The 17,395-nt window shown below is 35.5% G+C and overlaps 1 protein-coding gene across 2 annotated transcripts in view; it reads right to left on the reverse strand.

Moving 5' to 3' along the window:
* Positions 1 to 4,132: 4,132 nt before the first annotated feature.
* Positions 4,133 to 17,395, reverse strand: part of LOC123872417 (membrane-bound alkaline phosphatase-like) — a 36,044-nt gene continuing 22,781 nt past the window's right edge. For both annotated transcript variants that reach the window (XM_045916684.1, XM_045916683.1), the window contains exons 7-8: positions 5,429 to 5,749; positions 4,133 to 4,875 (exon numbers count right to left, since the gene is read on the reverse strand). In XM_045916684.1, the coding sequence (XP_045772640.1) occupies positions 4,592 to 4,875; positions 5,429 to 5,749 (605 nt within the window). In that variant the 3' untranslated portion in view covers positions 4,133 to 4,591. The remainder of the gene's footprint in view (positions 4,876 to 5,428; positions 5,750 to 17,395) is intronic.

Genomic DNA, 17,395 nt, shown 5'->3' on the forward strand with positions numbered 1-17,395 from the left:
ATGAAAATTCAAAAAAATTCAAAATATTTTTATTCAATTAGACTTTTACAAGTCCTTTTGAATCAATTTAATTAAATTTTAAATAATATTTATAATACTAAAATTTTACCCAAATGCGATTAATTGCATGGCATTAATATTTTGTAGTTTCAATTAAATTAATCGAAGATAAAATTAACAATCAAAATCCAAGTATTAACAGTAGGAGTCTACTATATTATTAAAAATAAGTAGACTGAAGCTATTTTCAAGGTATTCGAAATCTAATAGTGGGCGGCATTGAGTTATTGTAATGGAAGTACCTATTATTAAGTGATTTTTACGTCTGCAAATGAAGGTTACATTATTATGACATTATTTTGAGACGTTATGACACTATCAAGTGTAAGAGACATCAGCTAATGTATCGCTATCTGTTCTTGTTAAATATAATTTTAATAAAGGTTGCCAATTACGATAAATGATAAAACAATTTTTGAATTATTATGTAACATATCATTTCACGGTTATTTTTAAAAGGTACTATATCTATATTTTGTTTTAATGCTACAGTAAATATATCTACATAAAATTATAGCTAATGAAATCATTTTGTAATTGCATGGCTCTTAATTATAATTACATATTGTAAGTAATAAACCAAAATTTATCCGTGTCAGTTTCGGTTAATTAAAAACGCCGTGGGCACTTTTTGATTTTCCGGGATAAAAGTAGTCTATCCCGTTTCCGGGATAAAACTATCTCTGTCACAAACTTCGTCAACATTGGTTAAGTGGATGGGCCATAGAAAGGTAGCAAACAGACAAACAGATACCCTTTCTCATTTATAATATTAGTATAGATTAGTATTTTATCTTATAAGAAGAGATTAATGCGACTGACTGACTGATAGTTCTATCAACGCACAGCTCAAACTAGTCGATAGATCGGGCTGAAATGCAGATAGCTATTATAACATAGACATCCGTTAAGAAAGGGTTTTTGAAAATTCAACACCTAAGGGTAAAATCTAGGCGTTCGAAATTCGTATATTTCACATGGATGAAGACGTGGGCATAAGCTAGTGGATTATTAACCACTTGCGATTACGTGTTACTAAATAATAATTATAATAGTTATTGTATAGAAGCAAGGTTACTTTGCGGAAGTTCATGACATACAAAGAATCAAAAGCTTAATTTGCTATAATCCGCTAAAAAAAGGCAAATCTGTATGGTAGAACATGCAGCATGCCACATGCACCACCCGCCCTTCCACTGCTAAATATGTAGGAAAAGCCAGCCACCAAGCAAGTCTCAAGTACCACCACTCAACACCACACAAAACCACCAGGACACACTCGACGCACGTTTCGCTCCAACACCGAAGCATACTCAGAAGATGTAGACTTTACAATGCACAACTGCAAAGTTTTTAATAAAATATTGCAATAAATTTATAAATGTTAGCTACTCCACGATTCTCTCTGTGCTGTTGTATTTCGGCTGTTACAGTAAACAGTCGTAACACAATGCAATCCCGCGTTCCCCTTTGTCACTTTTATTAGCAAATACAGAATGAATCTACGGTTTTTTGGACACATCTGCGTCTACTCGGTTTTATGGACTCTGATATCTAAAATTATCATCATCATCAACAACACAGAGCTCTTATCAGGATATAAGAATTTTGCCATAGGCTACCTGCCCTAGTGAAGATTGACAAAACAGTTATAGGCCTTGATTGCGATCTTATCTAGTGGTAACTATAGATGTGGTTTATTGGAAGCTGGCAAACTTGAAAGAAGCGTGGTAGTTTTAACTAAACACTTATCCTATCTACACCTAATTGGTTCTAAATCGCAATCACACTAATATTATAAAGGCGAAAGTTTGTATGTGTGTGCGTGTGTGCGTATGTTTGTTACTCCTTCACGCAAAAACTACTGGACGGATTTGGCTGAAATTTGGAATGGAGATAGATAATATCCTGGATTAGCACATAGGCTACTTTTTATCCCGGAAAATCAAAGAGTTCCAACGGGATTTCAAAAACCTAAATCCACGCGAACGAAGTCGCGGGCATCAGCTAGTAATGTAATAATTGTGATCGATCCAAGGACCAAAATTAAATAATTAAACCATTCTTAAATTACCATTAGATTATATTATTACACCATTCTTAAAAACATATATATTAAATGCAGCTAAATCGAATCTTTGTCATTAGATTCATAATAATTATTATTATTGTAAAAATATAGTGAATACGTGCATTGACACATGTACCTATACCTACCTACATCATAACGTATTTTTGCTAATTGCGGGGGTTTAAACGAGGGGATTTCTGCGTAGGGAAAAATATTGGGAGAGTCATCTGCATAAAAATTACCTCCTTCATAGTTTAATATTTAACTTAGTTAGGTATATCTAAGTATTATAAAGTATAGATCGGGAAATGAAAATATGAACCAGTATTTTTCAAATGCCATCTATGTATGTTCCAATGTGTTATAGAGAGAGAGATGTATGTACTTACTTCCTTCTTACGCTACAGTTCACGAATTCTAGGATAGATGGCGTTGCATAATTCTTAACCGAACAGACTTAATTAATTAATTACACTAGCTAATGCCCGCGATTTCATCCACGTTGATTTAAGTTTATAATAATCCTGTGGGAACTCTTTGATTTTTCTGGGTAAAATGTAGCCTTTGTAACTCTCTAGGTCTATATCTATACTCATGCAAAAAAATCACTTTGATGCGTTGCTCCGTTGCGTCGTAATTCAAGAAAAAATATCGGTGGCGCTTTCGATAAAAAAGAAAAAAAATTGAACTTTGAATGAGTTGAAACTCATCACCGCAAGTATTGTGGAATAATAATAATTAATTGCGATGCGACGTCTCATCATAAAATTCTACAAAAACACATTACGACCTGTCGGAATTTACATGGGAATCACCTTTTATTAGGATTTCTGTGGGAATCAAACTGAGGTGCGAAGTCACCCATAGAATTAGAAAACATATTTCTGACATGGCCGCACCTCCTCTGAGGATAAGGTCCTTGCATTTTGCTCATTACCCTTTTTTTATGAAAAAATTTCGTAAAATGACTCCATTTCGGATTAGAAACTCGTTTAAGACTAACTTTATATTGCTATAGGTACTTATTTATGATTAGAGAAGATGGAAATAAAAGATAAACTTATTTACTTACTCATTTAATTTTTCATAATTTATTAAAATAACAAACCAAAGAGCGCTGTCTGTATTAAAAATAAAGGTATTAATCTTATTTATTACCTTTTATTTTGTAGGTCCACTCACGAACTTGATAACTAATTTTCAAGGAAAATAAATAAAACAGAATAAAATATTATGACAAAAAATTACAAAACAATTATTTATAATATAGGTATAAATACTACTAATAAATCTAGTTCGTTCTCCGTTTTCATAATTTAATTATAAGTATTTTAACCGACTACCTACCTAGTATATTTTTAACCCCCGACCCAAAAAGAGGGGTGTTATAAGTTTGACGTGTGTATCTGTGTATCTGTCTGTGACATCGTAGCTCCTAAACTAATGAACCGATTTTAATTTAGTTTCTTTTGTTTGAAATGTGGCTTGATCAAGAGTGTTCTTCGCTATAATCGAAGAAAATCGTTGTTTGAAAGTTATCAGCTCTTTTCTAGTTACTGTAACCTTCACTTGTTGGGTGTGTTATAAATTTTTAATTTACACTAGTATTTCATATTACTAAAAAATAGGTAATCCGCAATATATTCGACATAAAGATAATATTTTTTTTACAATAAATAGGTAAGGTACTACACTTAAATATTAAGGCACAGCCTTTTTGTAGGGAAAATTGTAAATAACTATTTTTTACTAACTAAAAATATATTTAGATAGGTAATAATAATATTATGCTATAAACAACATTAAAACAAATATTATTAATTGTTACATTAGACAGTAGGTAGGTACCTACCTAAATATATTTTTTGTTTTTTTTTTTATGTAATATAATATAAAATTCAACAAACTTAAATTATATACCTAGTCCTAGTAAATTATATAAATATACTTAATATTTACATTTTATACTTTAGTCATTCTTCACCTAGTCAAGTTTAAACAGTTAAATGCAACGCTGTAAAGGAATTTTCAGTTTTGAATCTAGTAATTAAGTATAGCACAAAGTAGAAAAAAAGAATTGGAAAGTAGGTAAGCTTAGTAGTGAAAATATCATGAAAAAGATCGTTCGATTAAAGACAACTAAGTTCAAAATTTTATCATGACTAAATACATAGTAGGTATTATGATAAAACGCACTTTCTACAACATTTTTTAAATATTTTTGTTGCATTTGTCTCGTTTTCTTTCATATTCGTAGCTGCATGAGGACCTTGTTCGCGAGATAAATGCCACCAGAATTTTTAATGGGAGTTTTTATCAATTCAGGTCAGTTGCATATTATAAGGCATCCTTAGCCGCAAAAATTCGACTATTATTCTCAGAATGGCATTCACTTCGAGTGCTTTCAATAAACAAAACCTAAAACTAAAATTAAGTATCTACGCCTCAACAATTCACTACTCAAATATACAGACTACTAATAAATATCACAGCGCACAAGCTTATAACATAATACTTATTTGGTTTAACATTAACCCCGTTGTTACGACGCTTTCTACAGTTTTCATGCTGGTTATTATCATCAAGGCACATAGCATAGGCCATGAGGTGGGGTAAGACGGACTGTTCGTAGCTGGACGTGAAGAGGTGTTGCCAGGGTCCAAAGGCGAAAACTGCGACATCCTCACCTCCGTGGGTCTCAGAGTCCAAGGGGACTAGGCTTGGGTAAGAGTAGTCCAGAGTGCCTGAAGTAAACATATGCTAAAGTTATTTCATTTTACGAAAATTCAATTTCAATTTAAAAAAATTGGTTGTCTGTAAAGTCGGTTTACTGACGATAGTTGAACGTGACAACAAAGGCCGATTGTGCTTCTTTGTCGCTCGTTCCGCGCTCTCGCTTGCACTTCAAGCCTTACATGGAACGCCTCAGAGCGAGGTAACGCCGCATGAGTCATGTTTTTTCGTGGGTGCAGCCGGCTCTATCGAATTATAAGACGTTGTCACGTCAAAAAAACTACGAGACGTTTCACCGGTATTAATAGCTTCATCGGGTGACGAAAGGGCTGGCTCACATTTTGCGCAACGGATCAGCCTAGCTGTCGAGCGCGTAAATGCAGCCAGTATTCTTGGCACCATTCCACGCGAGCATGATTTGTATAGTAATTAGATAAGACTAGCTTTAAGTTCTATTGTAATAGTTGCAATAAAAAAAAAATTCTATTCATTTCTTTGGGTAATCCAAGTAATAATTGTCAATAAGCGTCAAGTTTTTAAGAAAACTTTAAGAACCAAACTTACGGTTGCTAAACTGACTGCTCAAAGTCACATCAATCCTTCCACCTTCATCAATCGACGCTGCTTTGCCATTAGCATAACTTATCGTAGTATAAGGCCTTCCATCGTCCCCCTTTGCTGTGTCCACGACTCCAAGAATATCATTACCCCTTGAGGGATAACCAGCGACTGTCATAGTATGAGCGTGGTCTGACGATACAACTATCAGAGTGTCGTCCTCATTCGTCAGTTCTCTGGCTTTTTTGACTGCTTTAGAGTACTCTACGGTTTCGTCGAGTGCCAGATGAGCGTAGCTGTCGTGGTGTGCGTGGTCTATTCTGCCTCCTGAAATAAAAGAGGAAATATATTTTGACAGTTCCGTATTTCAAAAGGAAAAACAGAACTCTTATAGGATCACTTTGTTGTCTGTCTGTCTGTCCATCTGTCATGTCTGTCAACAAAACTTATAGGCTATAGGGTACTTCCCTCGAACGCTCATTGAAACGCATTTCCCTGACTGTAGAATAGTAGACTCAGCAGACTGGGAACACAACCTAGGAAACCATCCCATAGATGAGGATTGAGATCTTGCTAACAACACAGTCACGCGAGATAGAATCAGCTGGGCTATTGACACCTTTCACCCTTTTGCGAAATTGAGCTTGGATGGCTGGAGTGAAGACTTCGGCGGGGAGGGGCAACACACTGAGATGGCCTTGCCATCCGTCATACGGTTTTATGACTGTCGGAAATTTGAAGCCTTGCTCTTAAAAACAAAAATCTCGCACGAAAAGAAATAAATTAGTTAAGATTCTGAGTAATTGTAGGAAAGGAAGTATAAAAAACAAAAGGGCAAAATAAATTGCTCTAAAGCTAAATTGCGTTAGGGTCGGTCATAAATTAGATAAAAGTCGTAAATTTTAACTTAGAAATCTCTACAAGTGTACAAAATTGTAATCACGTGTTATGCGAGTGGTCTAGGCAAGGCAAGAGCGTGAGAAAGCAAAAGGTACGGCCCATTAAGGGATGTTCGAAATACATTTTATTTTCAGCCAATTAGCCATCAGCCAGGGTAATTCTGTGCGCAAGAGTGAACCAATCAGAAACCGAAATTTCGCTGGTTTTTTTTTCATTTCAGATCATGGGCGTGAACAAAAGATATCCGTGTGGACGTTTTAAGTCTACACTGGGGGACCGAGAGGGACATTCGATTGAGGTCTGGCTCAACGTGCAGTAGAGCCTAACAGTGAATATTAATTAAGTGTAGAAATATATTGCAATTGTATAGTTAATAATAGAAAAATTATAAATAGAATAAAATAGTGTGTATCCGGGCCAGCAGAAGCTGATATATGGTGATGTACTAATTTACATTTAATTTTAAACTAGATTATTTGAAAATCAGTTCCAAAAATCTTGAGTAAAGAATTATTTTACAAACTAAATTAGAGATGATATTATTATTTGGATATTAGGAGGTGTTACAATATTGTGTATAACTATTAGATTTGCATCCAAAATTATAGAAATGGGACATTTCTCTTTGTGGAACTAGGATTCAAATATATCTAGAATAAATAATGAATATATTATAATTTACGCATAATGTGTGTCCTTAAAATTTACTTTATTATAGAAGTAAGAATTATAGATAATATCTCTATTGATTATGTGGGCATGTGTGTATTTTAGATAAAATGGTGTACATAATATTATATAAAGCCGAAAGGGTTTTTTTGTTTGAATATTTGCTTTTCCCTTTCAATAATTAGTATGGCTTAGGAAGCAAATATTCGGCCGGGAATTAATTAATGTAATAAAGTTACTTAATTCCCAGTCTAAATAATAAATTCAGTTTCTCTTCTTTTTTTCTAAATACTCAACTGTATGAGTAAATAAACAATTATTTACCAGAAATAAATGCACTTGGGTATAACTATCATCTTTTATTTGCTATATTTAGATACATTTTCCTAGACATTTAATAATGGAGATTCAATTTGTTTGGAGGCTAGACTATCGTATTGTAATATTAACAAAGCCAAAGATACGAAGAAACCATGTATCGAACTAACTTGAGCTCCAATATTAAGATTTTCTCATATGACCTATTTACCAATCACAATTCCTATTATTAAGTAAAAATTAGGTTAGGTTTTTTTTTCAGCAGTGCACCTATTTATAATACTAGCTCTTATTCAGCATTAAATAGGGAATAAAATTGAATTAGCAGTCTAATGCAGTCTGATGGAATGACACTTGTCGTTACAATTATAGATTTGGTAGAAAAATTACTCAATAGCTAAAATAAGGTGGTGTGCTATAAACTACTAGCTACCGCGGTATAAACATCGTCTTCATCAACATGAACAGCTTTCACCGGCTCACTACTGAGCGCGGACTTCATAGAGAACTCTCGATCAAGTTTACCTTCATCATATGGTATTTTATACCATTATGTGAAATTCTCACGATGGTTTTTCCTTATACTTTTATTATCACAAAACGATTAGTACTAATATACCAAGAATGCTCTCCACTACTAAAGATAATAGGGTTGGCTGGGTTCGAATCCCAGGCTAAAGACACCTTAAAGGGACCTTGTCGAGGATACTTTCGAGTAACAGCTAAATTTCATCTACCTACTAAAATACCCTGAACGAGACAATGGAATACACGCTGCCTCCGGAGGACAGATGGCGAGGCAGGTAGGTACCTTTTTTTTTTATGGTGTACCGATCTTTCCCAAACAGCATTTTAGGTAACATTATCTGTTAAAACCGACGCCAGCTGAATTTGTGAATCACCGAGTTTTTGAATAGATAAAAATACTAGTTTTGCTGTACTTTGTAATTCCTTTGCTTGATATTATATGGTACATGGTTGATTGGTGACGTACCAGCAGCGAGATTCCGGCACAAAGCAAACACGTCATGTCTTTATACAGCTGGACTCTCCGAACTAATAAATTGGCCAATTTATTGACAATCAATCAAACAAATATATAAATATACAAAAATACCATGGTTTTGGGGCGAGCCCAGAGCTCATTGAAAAGAACCTAGGTTTCCGTACCTAGGCAAATTGAAAACGCTTCGCAGCGAAATAGGAGAGTCCAAGTGCTGTGCCCCGATAACAATGCTAAAAGACTGAGATTTCAGTGTAGGGCTCCCCCCGTGCTTGAGGAATGCCGGTTGGTCTCAAACCGATGGCCTAAATAAGGCAAATACACGTATCAACTGATTTTCCACACTAACAGGACGTTCTAAATTAGCAAATCTCTCCACTCATTATATCTATTTTGAGGAGTTGAAATTTTACATTAATTTTTTATAATTCAATCCGTGTAAACCTGTTAGCTGGTCGAGAAGTCTACGTGTTCACCCAACGTACTGTACCAATTAATTACTTGTAAATAACTCATGACTTAAATACCTAGGTGTTTCTATAATTCAGCTGAGTTCATTTCTTATTTTATCTCTTCATAATGCCTAATCTTAACCACTAGTATAGACGATCACACCGTACCATCACAGAAATTTGATGCCGAGTGACCAGGGATCTATGTACGTAATCGAAATAACGATATGACTAGATTTACATTAACATAAAAATAACACAACGTAGAAATTGTGATTGGGTATTTGAGAGAGAAAAATTTATAAACTTACATTGCTATTTATAAATTATAAGTTTTAAGGACACACTGCATGTTGTTTTATATTTATATGTTGTACATTTACATTTATTTATGTATAGGGGGAGCAGGAGAGCAGAAATAAGCTGTATGTCTTATAAATGTAAAATTTACAGGTTTTCAGAAGATACTACAGAGATCGAGCTATTATTCCTTGCTTATTTCTCAGGCTTAATTTTTTTCAAACTCTGAGAATGCATATAATCGAAGCAGACCCAAACATGTGATTGCAATTAGTATCAGTATTATATTAGTATTAAAAATACGGCTTCGCGACTTATGAAAGTTATTCAAATAAAATTTAAAATAGTACCAAAGTAGGTAAAAGAAATAGGGTCAAATTGAAAAAAAAAAAAAGGATGTCTTCAGGTAGAAAAGGACGTAGAACAAAGCAAGTAGGTGCGGGGCAAAGCGATGTTAGTACCGTAGAATCGAGCGAGCAAACAACGACCTTAGGGAATGCTACATTAGAGTTGATTTTGAAAAAAATCACCGAATTCGAAGCAAAATTACAACAGTTAAATTCAAATACCGGTTCAAATGAAATCGCGAGCATTTCTTCACACGAGTCGAACGGGATTAATGAAAATGAAAAATCTGATAGGCAGGGGTCAAATCTTGAAACCGCGAGCACAAGTACATTATCTGAGACCCGGAATTTATATGTTGTACAGCCGTCAGTAACTAAACCAAATTTCGACGGAAAACCATTCACTAACCCCATCGTTTTTCTTAAACGATTAAAGAAATATATAAGGGCGGTAAATGGATTAGATCGCGAAATAGATATAGCGTTAGGTTGCATCTCGGGGCATGCTCGGAAGGTTATGGACTTGTATTCGAAGGGCTGGACTACGTTCGCTGACTTCGAGATTGATTTTAGACGAAATTATTGGACCGAACAAATTCAGGAATCTATAAGATATAAATTGATTAATGCGGTATATTCAAGCGATTCGGGAATGTCGATGTCCGAACATTTTGCTGAGCAAGCAGAATCAATGCAGTCATTAACTATTGCGTTTAGTGAGAGAGATTTGGTCAATTCTATTATGCGACATTATGCTATAGATATACAGCGATTATGGTTTACTAGAACAGAAGAAGTTAACATCATGAACGGAGCGAAATTTCTTCGAAACATAGAGCAAAATATTGTTGAAAAACCTAGGCAAATTACGAGAGGTACTGTTAGTAATAATTACAGAGGTAGACGATACAATGAGTCATCATCGAGACGACCTATTGTAGCAACAATGTCAACAAGAAGTTGGAGAGCTAGGGGAAATTCGACGAGGGGACGCGGCTATCGTGGTCGATTAGGTTCTAGGGTTAACTTTAACAGACCTACGGTATCCGAAACTAAACAAATTAGGCCGGCAATCACGTTCGTAAAAGAGGGCGAGGATCTTACTGTGTCTAAGAATGTGGGGGAGGGTTCATCAAAAAACTAGAATGCCCAACACAAACGAGGTCAAGTCAGTTAGTCTTGTGTGGCACGGGCGTCAGAAAGACCTCAGATCACGAAAGGACAGGTGTAGTCTATAGGATCTTAATTAATAGTGGATGGAAGCCAGGACAGAGTTTGGGGACCGGAGATAAGGGACTTAAGCGGTTATTAAGAGGCGGCGTTGATTATAACGAGTATAGTAGTCAATTTGAAATTAGGAGTATAGGAATCTTATTGGAAAACCAGTTTGAAAATGTAACAGAGTGTAATGAGTTAGGCGTGACTTGTGAAACTTGTATGAGGAGAGGTTTGAATGTGTACACAATGTATCATGAATTAGATGAACAAACCGATGTGAGTGTTGATTATTCTTTACCTAGGTTACCTGAAGTATGTGTTAGATTGTATGGAAGAAGTATGAGTGCACTCATAGATACGGGAAGTCAGATTAGTGGAATAACTAGGGAATTGTACGACTCTATTCTAAGAGAACATGGGACATTGCCAGAGATCGCTATTCCAGCAATTCAAATACAAGGCGCGTTTGGATCGCGAAGTGAAAGCACAAATCGGTTAGTGCTAATAGAGTTTCAGTTAGGTAGTACTTTAGTTGAAGCACCTGTACTAGTTATGCGACGTCTTCCTAGGTCATTGATACTAGGATACGATTGGTTAGAGCGGGTAAAAGGAATAGTGAACTGTAATGGTGAACACACTTTGACTATTGAACATATGGGCGTTAGGTCTTGTGTTAGGCTGAATTCGGACTGCAAAATCGAAAGGTTAGGGGGAGAGACGAACGCAGTCACGATCAATTTAATATTAAATCAAAACTCTAGGCCAGTGGAACAAAGTGTATTAGACATGAATTTAGATAATGAGAAATTTAAGGGATTAAAATTAGATGACGCGAACTTAAGTAATGAACAAAAGGAATTATTACTACCTGTGTTAAACAAACACTGTAAGGTATTTACGGTAGGTTTAGGTTTGACAAACAAGTACGAACACGTTATTGAGCTATTAGACGAAACACCTTTTGTAAAACACAGTTATCCGGTACCTTTGGCGTATAGAGAACAGGTAAAAACCGAATTAGAAGAGTTAGAAAAACTAGGCGTGATCAGACAGGAAGCGACTCCTTACTGTAGTCCTCTCACTTTCACTAAGAAGCGAGATGGATCAATAAGACTCTTATTGGACGCACGAGAGTTGAATAAGAAAATGGTAGGTGACGCGGGCGCGCCTCCACTCACATCTGAGATTTTACAATCCTTTCATGGAGTAAATTATATCAGTTTAATTGATTTGAATAATGCCTATTTTCAAATACCTTTGCATAAAGATTCTAGGAAGTATACTGGGTTCTCGTTCATGGGGAAGACGTATACTTATAATGTTTTACCTCAAGGTTTAAAGACTTCTGTAGCAGGGTTCTCGAGAGCAATGGATTATATCCTAGTAGGAGTACGAGAGTTTTGCGTAAACTATTTAGACGACATAGTCATATTCACTACGGGGGACATAAAGTTACACTTAGAACATTTAGATCGAGTGTTAGATAAATTAGAAACCGCAGGTTTAACTGGAAGATTAGAGAAGTGTCGGTTCTTATGTGTAGAGGTAAAGTTGTTAGGACACATAGTAAATACTAACGGGGTACGTATGGATCCTGAACGGGTTAAAGCCATATTAGACTTCCCTATACCTCGGACTATAAAACAATTACGAGGATTTCTGGGATTAATAAATTATTTCAGAAGATTTATTTCAAAATATAGCGAAGAGGTTAAACCATTGTGTGACCTATTAAAACAAAATACGAAATGGTCATGGACAGAGGAAATTAACGACTGTTTTGAAAGGGTCAAGAAATTGTTTATAGACACGATACTTCTTGTACACCCAGATCCTAAGGGAACTTATTATTTACAAACCGATAGCAGTAATTTGGGGGTTTCGGGTTATGTCTATCAATTGAATGAAGCTGGTGAAGAACAAATATTAGGGTTCTGTAGTAAAGCATTGACAGAGACAGAACGCAAATGGACAGTTACTGAACAAGAACTATGGGCCATCATTTTCAGTTTGTCAAAGTTTGAAACATATTTGAGAGGAGCGAATTTAGTCATTAGGACTGATCATAAAAGTCTGATTTTCTTGCAGACGTGCAAACTATTGAGCGCTAGGATGATACGTTGGGTACATTATATAGGGCGATTTAATTACACAGTCGAACATGTGAAAGGTAAACTAAACATTGTAGCAGACGTATTGTCTCGACATTTAAAGGGGACCACCGATGTATTAACTAACAAGGTCACGGGGCCTGAAATGAATCTATTTAAAACATCATTAGGACGATTAGTGCGGGAGCGATGGAGAGAGATAGGTAGTTATCAAAGTCGCGACAAGACTGCTAGTGAGATAATTAGACGCGTGCAAACAGCAGACACTTCTGAATCAAAGTACTACGTGCTTAAAGAAGGGATTCTTTATAGAAGAGACATAAAAGGGGATATCTTAAGGTTATATGTTCCCGAGAACATACTAAGGGATTTGATAGTTAGCATACATGAAGAAGTAGGTCATTTCGGGCGATACAAGGTTTATGCTCTGATGAAACGTCAATATTATTTCCCAAATATGTCTCGTATAATAGGTCGTGTTGTAAGAGCTTGCGAGGCATGTCAAAAGTCAAAACATGCTTTGGAAACGCACACGGGGCCGATAAAAACTGTAATAGCGAAGGAAATAGGAGAGAGAGTTTTTTGCGATATTTTTGGACCTTTACCGGCAGGACGATTTGGTTTTAAATACATATTCGTAATGCAAGATGCTTATAGTAAGTTAATCAGACTATACCCACTACGCCAGGCTAGTGGGAAGGCTACTTTAACTTGTGTAAAAAAGTTTCATAAGCAGGTCACAATTAAGACATTATGTTCAGACAGAGGCGCGAACTTTACTTCAAAAGTTTTCGAGTTAGGTATTCGCCAACTAGGTATCGAATTAACGCACACATCTGTTAGAAATCCGCGGCCAAATTCGACAGAGAGGGTTAATAAAGAGTTAGGTAGATTATTCAGGACGTATTGCGACAAATCGCATCGTTCATGGGTAGATCTATTATCGGATATAGAAGATTGTTATAATCAGGTAATACATACTACAACGGGATATTCGCCAAACGAGATTATATATGGAAAGCGTACTCTGCTATCGACTGATTTCAACACTGACTCATCGGTGAGGACAGACTTACAGGGTGAACCGTTAGAACAGATTCGACAGCAGGCACGACAAAACATAGATAAGGCGGCCGAAAGTAGACAATTACATTATAACAAAAATCATAAGTTAATACAATTCGAAATCGGAGATTTAGTGAAACTTAAGACTTTTACGAAGTCAGATGCGGATAAAAAGTTGACAAAAAAATTCATGCGCTTATATGAAGGACCGTACATAATAGGGGCAGTTCCATATAATAATGTATATACATTAATAGACGTTCATACTGGTAAAGTTAAGGGTAACTACAATGCCATTCATTTGTTTAGGTACTATGTAGATAAATAGAAAGATAGGTAAAACTAGAGTATTAAAAGGGACAGAAAACAGGTAGTTTGGGGTACACTAAACAAAGAGATACCTGAGTTAAATAGCTATGGTCATGCCCGAGGGTATAATAGATAGGCGTAGGAGGTCAGATACTAGCGTTCTAATACAGATAAGGGGAAAAATAGATTTTGAAACGACTAGCACAGCTGCAGGGACAAAAGGAGCTACGTGTATTAAAAATCTATTTTGGGGGAGCGTGAGATGGCCTTGCCATCCGTCATACGGTTTTATGACTGTCGGAAATTTGAAGCCTTGCTCTTAAAAACAAAAATCTCGCACGAAAAGAAATAAATTAGTTAAGATTCTGAGTAATTGTAGGAAAGGAAGTATAAAAAACAAAAGGGCAAAATAAATTGCTCTAAAGCTAAATTGCGTTAGGGTCGGTCATAAATTAGATAAAAGTCGTAAATTTTAACTTAGAAATCTCTACAAGTGTACAAAATTGTAATCACGTGTTATGCGAGTGGTCTAGGCAAGGCAAGAGCGTGAGAAAGCAAAAGGTACGGCCCATTAAGGGATGTTCGAAATACATTTTATTTTCAGCCAATTAGCCATCAGCCAGGGTAATTCTGTGCGCAAGAGTGAACCAATCAGAAACCGAAATTTCGCTGGTTTTTTTTTCATTTCAGATCATGGGCGTGAACAAAAGATATCCGTGTGGACGTTTTAAGTCTACACTGGGGGACCGAGAGGGACATTCGATTGAGGTCTGGCTCAACGTGCAGTAGAGCCTAACAGTGAATATTAATTAAGTGTAGAAATATATTGCAATTGTATAGTTAATAATAGAAAAATTATAAATAGAATAAAATAGTGTGTATCCGGGCCAGCAGAAGCTGATATATGGTGATGTACTAATTTACATTTAATTTTAAACTAGATTATTTGAAAATCAGTTCCAAAAATCTTGAGTAAAGAATTATTTTACAAACTAAATTAGAGATGATATTATTATTTGGATATTAGGAGGTGTTACAATATTGTGTATAACTATTAGATTTGCATCCAAAATTATAGAAATGGGACATTTCTCTTTGTGGAACTAGGATTCAAATATATCTAGAATAAATAATGAATATATTATAATTTACGCATAATGTGTGTCCTTAAAATTTACTTTATTATAGAAGTAAGAATTATAGATAATATCTCTATTGATTATGTGGGCATGTGTGTATTTTAGATAAAATGGTGTACATAATATTATATAAAGCCGAAAGGGTTTTTTTGTTTGAATATTTGCTTTTCCCTTTCAATAATTAGTATGGCTTAGGAAGCAAATATTCGGCCGGGAATTAATTAATGTAATAAAGTTACTTAATTCCCAGTCTAAATAATAAATTCAGTTTCTCTTCTTTTTTTCTAAATACTCAACTGTATGAGTAAATAAACAATTATTTACCAGAAATAAATGCACTTGGGTATAACTATCATCTTTTATTTGCTATATTTAGATACATTTTCCTAGACATTTAATAATGGAGATTCAATTTGTTTGGAGGCTAGACTATCGTATTGTAATATTAACAAAGCCAAAGATACGAAGAAACCATGTATCGAACTAACTTGAGCTCCAATATTAAGATTTTCTCATATGACCTATTTACCAATCACAATTCCTATTATTAAGTAAAAATTAGGTTAGGTTTTTTTTTCAGCAGTGCACCTATTTATAATACTAGCTCTTATTCAGCATTAAATAGGGAATAAAATTGAATTAGCAGTCTAATGCAGTCTGATGGAATGACACTTGTCGTTACAATTATAGATTTGGTAGAAAAATTACTCAATAGCTAAAATAAGGTGGTGTGCTATAAACTACTAGCTACCGCGGTATAAACATCGTCTTCATCAACATGAACAGCTTTCACCGGCTCACTACTGAGCGCGGACTTCATAGAGAACTCTCGATCAAGTTTACCTTCATCATATGGTATTTTATACCATTATGTGAAATTCTCACGATGGTTTTTCCTTATACTTTTATTATCACAAAACGATTAGTACTAATATACCAAGAATGCTCTCCACTACTAAAGATAATAGGGTTGGCTGGGTTCGAATCCCAGGCTAAAGACACCTTAAAGGGACCTTGTCGAGGATACTTTCGAGTAACAGCTAAATTTCATCTACCTACTAAAATACCCTGAACGAGACAATGGAATACACGCTGCCTCCGGAGGACAGATGGCGAGGCAGGTAGGTACCTTTTTTTTTTATGGTGTACCGATCTTTCCCAAACAGCATTTTAGGTAACATTATCTGTTAAAACCGACGCCAGCTGAATTTGTGAATCACCGAGTTTTTGAATAGATAAAAATACTAGTTTTGCTGTACTTTGTAATTCCTTTGCTTGATATTATATGGTACATGGTTGATTGGTGACGTACCAGCAGCGAGATTCCGGCACAAAGCAAACACGTCATGTCTTTATACAGCTGGACTCTCCGAACTAATAAATTGGCCAATTTATTGACAATCAATCAAACAAATATATAAATATACAAAAATACCATGGTTTTGGGGCGAGCCCAGAGCTCATTGAAAAGAACCTAGGTTTCCGTACCTAGGCAAATTGAAAACGCTTCGCAGCGAAATAGGAGAGTCCAAGTGCTGTGCCCCGATAACAATGCTAAAAGACTGAGATTTCAGTGTAGGGCTCCCCCCGTGCTTGAGGAATGCCGGTTGGTCTCAAACCGATGGCCTAAATAAGGCAAATACACGTATCAACTGATTTTCCACACTAACAGGACGTTCTAAATTAGCAAATCTCTCCACTCATTATATCTATTTTGAGGAGTTGAAATTTTACATTAATTTTTTATAATTCAATCCGTGTAAACCTGTTAGCTGGTCGAGAAGTCTACGTGTTCACCCAACGTACTGTACCAATTAATTACTTGTAAATAACTCATGACTTAAATACCTAGGTGTTTCTATAATTCAGCTGAGTTCATTTCTTATTTTATCTCTTCATAATGCCTAATCTTAACCACTAGTATAGACGATCACACCGTACCATCACAACACGCACAACAGACGGAAACGTTTAAGTGCGGAAACCAGCCCAAAGAGAAGAAGAAGAAGAAGGGTACTTGCCGTTGACCTAGGGTCACGAAATTTGGCAGGTAGGTAAGTCTTATAGCACAAGTAAAGGAAAACATCCGAAAACCGTGAATTTGTGGTTGCATCACAAAAAAAAATTAAAATGAGTTAATGA

Source organism: Maniola jurtina, chromosome 15, assembly GCF_905333055.1.
Source record: "Maniola jurtina chromosome 15, ilManJurt1.1, whole genome shotgun sequence".
Taxonomy (NCBI): Eukaryota; Metazoa; Arthropoda; class Insecta; order Lepidoptera; family Nymphalidae; genus Maniola; species Maniola jurtina.